The 11,819-nt window shown below is 41.1% G+C and overlaps 1 protein-coding gene across 1 annotated transcript; it reads right to left on the minus strand.

Moving 5' to 3' along the window:
* Positions 1-822: 822 nt before the first annotated feature.
* Positions 823-2,153, minus strand: LOC120043550 (trace amine-associated receptor 13c-like). Its single transcript, XM_038988110.1, has 3 exons — positions 2,139-2,153; positions 1,258-1,758; positions 823-900 (listed from the first exon to the last, which is right to left on the minus strand). The coding sequence occupies exons 1-3, from the start codon at positions 2,151-2,153 to the stop codon at positions 823-825; spliced, it is 594 nt and encodes a 197-aa protein (XP_038844038.1).
* Between the last annotated feature and the right edge of the window lie 9,666 nt (positions 2,154-11,819).

Consider the following 11,819-nt stretch of genomic DNA (forward strand, 5'->3'; position numbering starts at 1 on the left):
CTCACAACCTGCATTTATAATGACTGCCAGGGTTAATAACAGTGGGAGGAAACTACCTAAGCCATTTAAACTGGAACAACCAGTTCAGTAACGGGTGCACAAATTCAATGATTAGGTTAGTTTAGAATTTTTTTATATCTTTGTGTAACATAAGATTTAATCAATCAATTACTCAATGTACATGCACCCAGACCCTTACCACAACAAACATCTATGTTGTAAGTCTAACGACTGTGCAAAAAGTCCTGTGATTGTGCAAATCTCTCTTTTGGAGCATTATTATTTGTCATTTTTTCACATTGTTACATTTTAACATCAAATTCTTACAAAATACACCATTGATATAGACCTGGACAGTATATGATATCAAGCAGTATTGTACATTTAAACTTTACTACACTTGTTAAAGACATTGTGTCGCCATGGAGCCACTAGAGGGTGGTGTTAAATAACATCTGGACTGATTCATGACGTCCTCAAAATGTACTTTACTTTTAGAATACTTACATACTATTTATCATTAAATAACATGGAACAAACACAGACTTTGGTCTTTGGAATGTACAACCCAAAATGACAAAAATGTCTTTATAACAAGCTTATGCCTTCGGCAATTAACAAGTCATTACAATCCAATACAGCCAAATCATGCTGTATCAACACCACATTCTGAATCAACACCAAATGTATCTATGATAACAACAGCTTACTGAGATAAGTCATGTAAGTGTATTATGAAATAAACAATTACAACAACAGTATAGTTTGAAAATAACAATATCAAATTTATGTTTGTCAAACTTTTGAATAAAAATGTAGGAACTATAAACGCCTTAACATTAGAGTTAAAATATGTTTAGCTATCGCTTTGAACCATGGATAAAAGAAAGCATAAATTATTGGATTAATTAAGGAATTAAGAAATGGCAGCAAGAGTAAGTAAGTTAATGATTGTAGAAAAAAAAAATGTAGAAAAAAAATAGAAATCCAACAAGTGAGATAGGTGAAAACTACAATAGATAGAGTTTTTGCTGCTTTTCTCTCAGATGTATTTGCCTGTACAATTTTAACACCAGACTTGGTGGCAGCCTCTTTTGAAAATATCTTTCTGGCCTGTGATCTGGCGGCCACAAATATTTTGAAATAAAGTGTTATAATAATATAGCATGGGACAACCATTATAATTACAAAGTCAATGGTTTTACTCCAGTTAAATCCTTCAAAAATAAAACATTCTTCAAAACACATTTTGGGTACCTGTACAGTTACAGAGTTATTTGAAATAGCAGCATTGTATATGCTACACCAACACCAGGTAATCAATATCCAACAGATAATTCTTGGTATTGTTATTTTTGAGTGGTACAACAAGGGATAACACACAGCTACATAACGGTCAATAGATATCAAAACCAAATTGCCCAGAGATAAAGAAATAATTAAGTAACCGATGAAGAGAAAAAACACACAGAAATATTTCCCAAAAACCCAGCATGATTCCATTACTGCCACAGTCACTACTGGTATCGCAATCAGTCCCACCAGGAAATCTGTCACAGCCAGAGAGAGGATGAGCAGGTTGGTTGGAGTGTGGAGCTGCTTGAAGTGATAGATCGAGATGATCACCAGTACGTTCAAAAATACTGTAACCGCTGAAATTAATGAGAACAAAATGTACAGTGTTATGTAAATAGATGTCGATAGCGAAGCCTTCCTGCAAGAAGAGTTATGAAAACAGTGTTGAACATCTTTGTGTTCCTCCATTTGAAAGAAAGGGTTAAAAATGCTGAGGTCCTGCTCCTGTTTGATCACCCTTCTGACAGACTGTGAGCTCTGCCTCTCTATTTATCCCTGCGTGACTGAGAGACACTCCCCCTCCTCAGAGTTTCTCCATACACACACCACTAAAAAGCACAAAAAATGTACAAACGGTCAGAAAAACAAAAATATTTGTGGAACCATGATGAGATCAAACACAGCAATATAATGGTTAATAGATGTATGACAAGTCTGACGATTTTAATCTGGAAAAAATAGTATGGTCTATGTTTTGGTGACAGAAAGGCTATTTGACATGGGAAATAGGATGACTGTTTTGGGTGATGTCAGTGCTCAGTTTGGACTTCACACTACTTCACAACCTCAAAAGACATGACGGGACGGCATGTCAGTTAGCTAGTGTGTAGGAATGTTGACAGTAGGGATGTTAATAAGATGGCATAACCTCATGGTATATGCACTAATGAGCACGTAAAATCAAGATTAATAGTGCCATTATAGGAAAATTCAATATACAGTGCATTCGGAAAGTATTCAGACCGCTTCCCTTTTTCCACATTTTGTTACGTTAACGACTTACTCTTAAATTGATAAAACACATTTTACACACAATACCCCACAATGACAAAGCGAAAACAGGTTTCTATTAATTTCGGCAAATTTACTACAAATACAAAACTTAAATACCTTATTCACGTAAGTATTCAGAAAATTTGCTATGAGACTGGAAACTGGGCTTAGGTGCATCCTGTTTCCATTGATCATCCTTCAGATGTGTCTACAACTTGGGAGTCCACCTGTGGTAAATTCAATTGATTGGACATGATTTGGAAAGGCACACACCGCTCTATATAAGGTCCCACAGTTGACAGTGCATGTCAGAGCAAAAACCAAGTCATGAGTTGGAAGGAATTGTCCGTAGAGCTCCGAGACAGGATTGTGTCAAGGCACAGATCTGGGGAAGGGTACCAAAAATGTCTGCAGCATTGAAGGTCCCCAAGAACACAGTGGCCTCCATCATTCTTAAATTGAAGAAGTTTGGAACCACCAAGACTCTTCCTAGAGCTGGTCGCCTGGCCAAACTGAGCAATCGGGGGAGAAGGGCCTTGGTCAGGTAGAGCCTTGGTGACCCGATGGTCACTGACAGAGATCCAGAGTTCCTATGTGGAGATGGGAGAACCTTCCAGATGGACAACCATCTCTGCAGAACTACATCAATCAGGCCTTTATGGTAGATTGACCAGACGGAACCACTTATCAGTAAAAGGCACATGACAGCCCGCTTGGAGATTGCCAAAAGGCACCTAAAGGACTATCAGACCATCAAATCAAATCAAATGTATTTATAAAGCCCTTCTTACATCAGCTGATATCTCAAAGTGCTGTACAGAAAGACAGCCTAAAACCCAAACAGCAAGCAATGCAGGTATAGAAGCACGGTGGCAGGAAAAACTCCCTTGAAAGGCCAGACAGAACCTAGGAAGAAACCTAGAGAGGAACCAGGCTATGAGGGGTGGACAGTCCTCTTCTGGCTGTGCCGGGTGGAGATTATAACAGAACATGGCCAAGATGTTCAAATGTTCATAGATGACCAGCAGGGTCAAATAATAATAATCACAGTGGTTGTCGAGTGTGCAACAGGTCAGCACCTCAGGAGTAAATGTCAGTTGGCTTTTCATAGCCGATCATTCAGACCATGAGAAAGATGCTCTGGTCTGATGAAACCAAGATTGAACTCTTAAGCCTGAAGGCCAAGCGTAGCGTGTGGAGGAAACCTGGCACCATCCCTACGGTGTGGTGATGGCAGCATAATGCGGTGGGGATGTTTTTCAGTGGCAGGAGACTAGTCAGGATCAAGGGAAAGAAAAGTACACAGCCAAGGCAACACAGGAGTGGAGTAACAACATGATTAGGCACTATGTTCATTGTTGTTTAGGGGAAGGGGGCATACCTAGTCAGTTGTACAACTGAATGTATCTTCTGCATTTAACCCAACCCCTCTGAATCAGAGAGGTGCGGGGGATGCCTTAATCAACATCCACAGCACCCGGGGAACAGTGGGTTAACTGCCTTGCTCAGGGGCAGAATAACATATTTTTACATTGTCCGCTCAGGGATTTGATCCAGCAACCTTTCGGTTACCGGCCCAATGCTCTAACCACTAGGCTACCTGCCGCCCTAACTAGCTAATGTTAGCTGGCTGGCATGTTAGCTAACGTTACGTAACGTGTGTGATCTTACATGTTGTTTACTTAGCTAGGTTCATTGTTTACCTAGCTAGCTAGCTACATGTCTTAAGTTAAAGTGTACTGTTAGCTAGCCAGCTAACGTTAGCTGGCTGGCTCCCTAGCTAACATTACTTGTATGACGTTATTACTTGTATCCCAAAGCCGTTTGCTTTGCTAGTTAGATCCTATTGTTAGCTAGATAACATTGAACCTGGTTGGTAGCTTTCAGCATATTCATGCAAGGTAGTAACCACATGATTTGGCACTGTGTTCATTGTTGTATAACTAGCTAATGTTAGCTGGCTGGCTCGTTAGCTAACGTTACATGACGTGTGTGATCTTACACATTGTTTACCTACCTAGGTTCATTGGTTACCTAGCTAGCTACCTACATGTCTTAAGCTCTAAGTGTACAACACTCATTGAATATGGCTGGTGTCAGTAAACGTTGGCAAAAAAAAGCGTAAAGAAATTGTTGCCAGCAGTGCTGGTTAGGCTGTTTTCATGTTATCCAGAGGTAAACAAATCATCGACCAGAGCGTCAAGTGTGTGCTCTGAACGCTCCGAGAGCGGAACGAGATGGGTGGGGCTAAAGCTTAAGAGGGTGTGAATGACGCTGAATGGGTGTACAGTCGTGGCCAAAAGTTTTTTGAGAATGAGACAAATATACATTTTCGCAAAGTTTGCTGCGTCTTTAGATGTTTAGATGTGTTTTTAGATGTTTTGTCAGATGTTATTATGGAATAATGAGTATAATTACAAGCATTTCATAATTGTCAAAGGCTTTTATTGACAATTACATGAAGTTGATGCAGAGTCAATATTTGCAGTGTTGACCCTTCTTTTTCAAGACCTCTGCAATCCGCCCTGGCATGCTGTCAATTAACTTCTGGGCCACATCCTGACTGATGGCAGCCCATTCTTGCATAATCAATGATTGGAGTTTGTCAGAATCTGTGGGTTTTTGTTTGTCCACCCGCATCTTGAGGATTGACTATAAATTCTCAATGGGATTAAGGTCTGGGGAGTTTCCTGGCCATGGACCCAAAATATCAATGTTTTGTTCCCCGAGCCACTTAGTTATCACTTTTGCCTTATGGCAAGGTGCTCCATCATGCTGGAAAAGGCATTCTTCGTCACCAAACTGTTCCTGAATGGTTGGGAGAAGTTGCTCTCGGAGGATGTGTTGGTACCATTCTTTATTCATGGCTGTGTTCTTAGGTACAATTGTGAGTGAGCCCAATCCCTTGGCTGAGAAGCAAACCCACACATGAATGGTCTCAGGATGCTTTACTGTTGGCATGACACAGGACGGATGGTAGCGCTTACCTTGTCTTATCTGGACAAGCTTTTTTTCCGGATGCCCGAAACAATCGGAAAGGGGATTCATTAGAGAAAATGCCTTTACCCCAGTCCTCAGCAGTCCAATCCCTGTACCTGTTGCAGAATATCAGTCTGTCCCTGATGTTTTTCCTGGAGAGAAGTGGCTTCTTTGCTGCCCTTCTTGACACCAGGCCATCCTCCAAAAGTCTTTGCCTCACTGTGCGTGCAGATGCACTCACACCTGCCTGCTGCCATTCCCGAGCAAGCTCTGTACTGGTGGTGCCCCGATCCTGCAGCTTAATCAACTTTAGGGGACGGTCCTGGTGCTTGCTGGACTTTCTTGGGCACCCTGAAGCCTTCTTCACAACAATTGAACCGTTCTCCTTGAAGTTCTTGATGATCCGATAAATGGTTGATTTAGGTGCAATCTTACTGGCAGCAATATCCTTGCCTGTGAAGCCCTTTTTGTGCAAAGCAATGATCACGGCACGTGTTTCCTTGCAGGTAACCATGGTTGACAGAGGAAGAACAATGATTCCAAGCACCACCCTCCTTTTGAAGCTTCCAGTCTGTTTTTCGAACTCAATCAGCATGACAGAGTGATCTCCAGCCTTGTCCTCATCAACACTCACACCTGTGTTAACGAAAGAATCACTGACATGATGTCAGCTGGTCCTTTTGTAGCAGGGCTGAAATGCAGTGGAAATGTTTTGGGGGGGATTCAGTTCATTTGCATGGCAAAGAGGGACTTTGCAATTAATTGCAATTCATCTGATCACTCTTCATAACATTCTAGAGTATATGCAAATTTATCATCATACAAGCTGAGGCAGCAGACTTTGTGAAAAGTAATATTTGTGTCATTCTCAAAACTTTTGGCCACAACTGTAGACAAAGAAGAGCTCTTCACTAGATACCAAAACATTCAAAGAACATTTTCTCAAAAGTGAGTTTCAAGTTTATAAATCTTCTTCAGGCTAGGGTCTTTTTTCTCAATTTCCGCCTGACTGACATGCCCAAAGTAAACTACCTGTTACTCAGGCCCAGAGGCCAGGATATGCATATAATTGATGGCATTGGATAGAAAACACTTTGTAGTTTCTAAAACTGTTAAAATAATGTCTGAGACTATAACACAATTGATATGGCAGGCAAAAATCAGAAGAAAAACCAACCAGAATGTTGTTGTTTTTTTGAGGTCCCAGGCTCTTATAAAGGAAACCTATTGTTCCTATGTAAATCCGTCTCCCAGATTACAATTCCTATGGCTTCCACTAGATGTCAACAGTCTTTATTCAAGGTTTCAAGCTTGTTTTTTGAAAAACAAGCAAGAATTTTGTGTTTTGGTGAGAAGAGCACCGGAACAATATCAGTCTTTCGGCGCACTATTGAACATACTACTTTCCGTATAAAATATTATAATTTATTTACATGTTAGAGTACCTGAGGATTGAATAGAAAAGTCGTTTGACTTGTTTGGACGAAGTTTAGTGGTAGCTTTTTGGACTCCTTTGTCTACATGTTGAACGAGTGGATTACTGAAATCGATGGCGCCAGCTAAGCAGACTTTTGGGGATATAAAGAAGGATTTTATCTAACAAAACAACCATTCATGTTGTAGCTGGGACCCTTAGGATTGCAAACAGAGGAAGATCTTCAAAAGTAAATGATTTATTTAATCGCTATTTGTGATTTTATGAAGCCTGTGTTGTTTGAAAAATACGTTGTTGTGGGGTGCCGTCCTCAGATAATAGCATGGTATGCTTTCGCCGTAAAGCCTATTGTAAATCGGACAACATAGTTAGATTAACAATAATTTAAGCTTTTAAATTATATAAGATACTTGTATGTTCATGAATGTTTAATATTACGATTATTTATTTGAATTGCGCACCCTCCAATTTCACCAGATGTTGTTGGCTGGTGTCCCTATCCCTAATTAAGTTCCTTGGTGTCCACATCACCAACATGGTCCAAACACACCAAGACAGTCATGAAGAGGGCACGGCAATGCCTATTCCCCCTTAGGAGACTGAAAAGATTTGGCATGGGTCCTCAGATCTCTATAATCTAGAGATTGCATCATCTGTGGATCTGTTGGGGCAGTATGGAAATTGGAGTGGGTCTAGGGTTTCTGAGTTAATGATGTGAGCCATGACCAGCCTTTCAAAGCATTTCATGGCTACAGACGTGAGTGCTACGGGTTGGTAGTCATTTAGGCAGGTTAGCTTAGTGTTCTTGGGCACAGGGACTATGGTGGTCTGCTTGAAACATGTTGGTATTATAGACTCAGACAGGGAGAGGTTGAAAATGTCAGTGAAGACACTTGCCAGTTGGTCAGCGCATGCTCAGTGTACACGTCCTGGTAATCCGTCTGGCCCTGCAGCCTTGTGCATGTTGATGTGTTGAAAGGTCTTACTCACATCGTCTGCGGAGAGCATGATCACACAGTCATCCGGAACAGCTGATGCTCTCATGCATGTTTCAGTGTTACTTGCCTCGAAGCGAGCATAGAAGTTATTCAGCTCATCTGGTAGGCTCGTGTCACTGGGCAGCTCTCGGCTGTGCTGTCCTTTGTAGTCTGCAATAGTTTGCAAGCCCTGCCACATCCGTCGAGCATCGGAGCCAGTGTAGTACGATTCGATCTTAGTCCTGTATTGACGCTTTGCCTGTTTGATGGATCATTGGAAGGCATAGCGAGATTTCTTATAAGCTTCCAGGTTAGAGTCCCACTCCTTAATAAAAGCGGCAGTTCTACCCTTTAGTTCAGTGCGAATGTTGCCTGTAATCATTGGCTTCTGGTTGGGGTATGTACGTAAGGTCACTGTGGGGACGACATCATCGAGGCACTTATTAATGAAGCCAGTGACTGATGTGATGTACTCCTCAATGTCATCAAAAGAATCCCGTAACATATTCCAGTCTGTGCTAGCAAAACGGTCATGTAGCTTAGCATCTGCTTCAGCTGACCACTTTTTTATAGACCGAGTCACTTGTTTTAATCTTTGCTTTTAAGCAGGAATCAGGAGGATAGAATTATAGTCAGATTTGCCAAACGGAGGGCGAGAGAGAGCTTTGTACTCGTCTCTGTGTGTGGGGTAAAGGTGGTCTAGAGTTTTTTCGCTCTGGTTGCACATTTAACATGCTGATTTTAATTTCCCTGCATTAAAGTCCCCGGCCACTAGGAGCGCCACCACTGGATGAGCGTTTTCCTGTTTGCTTATGGCGGTATTCAACTCTTTGAGTGCGGTTTTAGTGCCAGTATCGGTCTGTGGTGGTGTGTAGATGGCTACGAAGAATACAGATGAAAACTCTCTAGATAGATAGTGTAGTCTACAGCTTATCATGAGATACTCTACCTCAGGCGAGCAAAACCTCGAGTCTTCCTTAGATATCGTGCAAAAGTTGTTGTTTACAAATATGCATAGGCCCCCTCCCTGTGTCTTACCAGAGGCTGCTTTTCTATCCTGCCGATAGAGTGTATAACCCGCCAGCTGTATGTTATTAATGTCGTCGTTCAGTCACGACTCGGTGAAACATAAGATATTACAGTTTTTAATGTCCCGTTGATGGGATATACGTGCTTTCAGTTCGTCCTATTTATTTTCCAGCGAATGAACGTTAGCTAGCAGTACGGAGGGCAAAGGCAGGTTATCCACTCATCTCCTGATCCGCACAAGTCACCCTGATCTCTTTCTGCAAAATCTCCCTTTTCTTCTCCAGCGAATGACAGGGATGAGGGCCTGTTTGGGTGTTTGGAGTATATCCTTCCCATCCGACTCATTAAATAAAAAAAGAGCAATGTGCCGTTTTAGGATTATAGTGCATAGTCCTTGAATGAGAAGATCATCATGGATCAGGTGGCAGGTTTTTTTTCCATTACATTTCTCCAGCCCCATCCCTTAGCCGTTTGCCGAAACGGTGGTGAGATGAGACACTTTGTTATTGTTTGAACTGCAGGTTGCTCTTTTAAAACAAGTTTATGCCTTCTGCAATTAACAAGTCAATCCAATCCTGCCAAATCATTTTGTATCAACACCACTTTCTGAATCAACACACAATTATCCTTTGATGAAAACAATGTGGTAATAGTCTGTGAACAAAGACCTTATAAGAACTAACAGCGTTTTAGCATCATTAAATCTAATTAAAATATGTTTATTTACACCCTCGGGAAGAATATGGTGAATTATTAAAAATTTTGTGAGAAGCAATCACACGGATACGGTCATTTCACGTTTTCATACATTCATAGAATGTTTGGGAATTAAGTTGAATTGGGTATTTGTTAATAAATTCTATATTAATGTGAATGGGAAAGCGGCCATGCGTTTGGACAATTAATAGACACCACAGTCGATTAAAAATGAATTAAAACGTGTCAATCTTCTCCATGCCCAGACTTTAAACAGACCGGTGCACCTAAACCAATCAGAGCTACAGTTGGTGTATATGGAAATAAGCCATTGCAATATGGGGATATGCAATTCACTTTGAACCGTGTTTTCACAGGGAGCTGCAACAGCACAAATGAAATCTAGTGAGGGATAAACCACAGAAAAAAGCGCAAACCAGTATCTTTGGATATACTCTGTCAAACTTTTTCAGCGAGTAATTGCACTGATACGATGGTGAATAGTAGCCTGCTCGCTAGCCCTGCTGCAGCCTGCCCTCAAATACCTGCTTATGTCCCATAACCCACGTTTTTGACAACTGAAAAGGATTAACCAGCTTTCTTGCCTGACAATTTGATCAATGCCAAATACATTTGTTTGACAACTAAGACATATGCTAACCGTGGATAACAATAGTTCAAGAGGTGCGTCACATTTCTTGTTAGCTAGCTAATAAATGACCAAATTACATCTTATTTAGCTTTAGCCACTCGTCCAAGCGATGACATTACATCCTCCCAGCAGCTAGCTAGCTACAACAGGTTTCTCTGTTTTTAGTGTACTCAAGAAATACATTAAAACTGTTGATAAGATAGCCTATTAGCCACGTTATGACTTATGATCATTGGCCATGCTAGTTTGATTGTGTTGAGAGTCCCTCCTTACTTTCATCCGTATTTGTCCAAAATATTGAGTGACTGAAACATCAGGCAGCAAACAATGTACGAGCTGTGATTTTCAACCTGATCAAGTCTCCTTTTCAGCTCATTTATCACCCTGTTTACTTAAAAAAAAAACACACAATAGGTTGTCCAGGTGTGCTCTGACATGGCACAAGTGGGGGGGACGGGCCACGGCCAGGTACAGAAATAAGCGACATAAGCGGTTGCTTAGGGCCCCCGGCCAGTCTCAACTCGTCTCCGACGATACCACCGTACAGGGTCAACCAGGCAGGATATAACCCTACCCACTTTGCCGAAGCACAGCCCCCATACCACTAGAGCAGTGGTTCCCAGATTTTGTATAGTGCCGTACCCCTTCAAACATTCAACCTCCAGCTGCGTACTCCGTTTTACACCAGGGTTAGTGCACTCTCAAATGTTGTTTTTTGCCATCATCGTAAGCCTGCCACATACACACTATACAATACTTTTATAAAATACTTTTATAAAACATAAGAATGAGTGTGAGTTTGTCACAACCCGGCTAGTGGGAAATGACAAAGAGCTCTTATACGACCAGGGTACAAATAATAATAATCATTAATGTTGCTCTTTATTTAACCGTCTTACATATAAAACCTTATTTGTTCATAAAAAAAATGTAATAACTCACCACATGTTAATGAGAAGGGTGTGCTTGAAAGGATGCTCATAACTCTGCAATGTTGGGTTGTATTGGAGAGAGTCTCAGTCTTAAATCATTTTCTACACACAGTCTGTGCCTGTATTTAGTTTTCATGCTAGTGAGGGCCAAGAATCCACTCTCACATAGGTACTTGGTTGCAAAGGGCATCAGTGTCTTAACAGCACGATTTGCCAAGGCAGGATACTCTGAGCACAGCCCAATCCAGAAATCTGGAAGTGGCTTCTGATTAAATTACATTTTCAATTTGGATGAGGCTCTCTTGTTCAGATATCGGTAAGTGGACTGGAGGCAGGGCATGAAAGGCATAACAAATCCAGTTGTTTGTGTCATCCGTTTCGGGAAAGTACCTGCATAATTGCGTACCCAACTCACTCAGGTGCTGAACTATATCACATTTGACATTGTCCCTAAAATGATACAATGATGGAAAGACCTGTGTGTTGTCCTTGTTAATGCAGACAGAGAAGAGCGCCAACTTCTTAATTATAGCCTCAATTTTGTCCTGCACATTGAATATAGTTGCGGAGCGTCCCTGTAATCCTAGATTCAGATCATTCAGGCGAGAAAAAACATCATCCAGATAGGCCAGTCATGTGAGAAACTCTCATCGGTCAGACAAGAGAAAATGATGTTCATTAAAGAAAACTTGAATCTTGTCTCTCAATTTAAAAAAAAACATGTCAATACTTTGTCCCTTGATAACCTGCGCACTTCTGTATGTTGTAAA

Source organism: Salvelinus namaycush, chromosome 3, assembly GCF_016432855.1.
Source record: "Salvelinus namaycush isolate Seneca chromosome 3, SaNama_1.0, whole genome shotgun sequence".
In the NCBI taxonomy this organism is placed as follows: domain Eukaryota; kingdom Metazoa; phylum Chordata; class Actinopteri; order Salmoniformes; family Salmonidae; genus Salvelinus; species Salvelinus namaycush.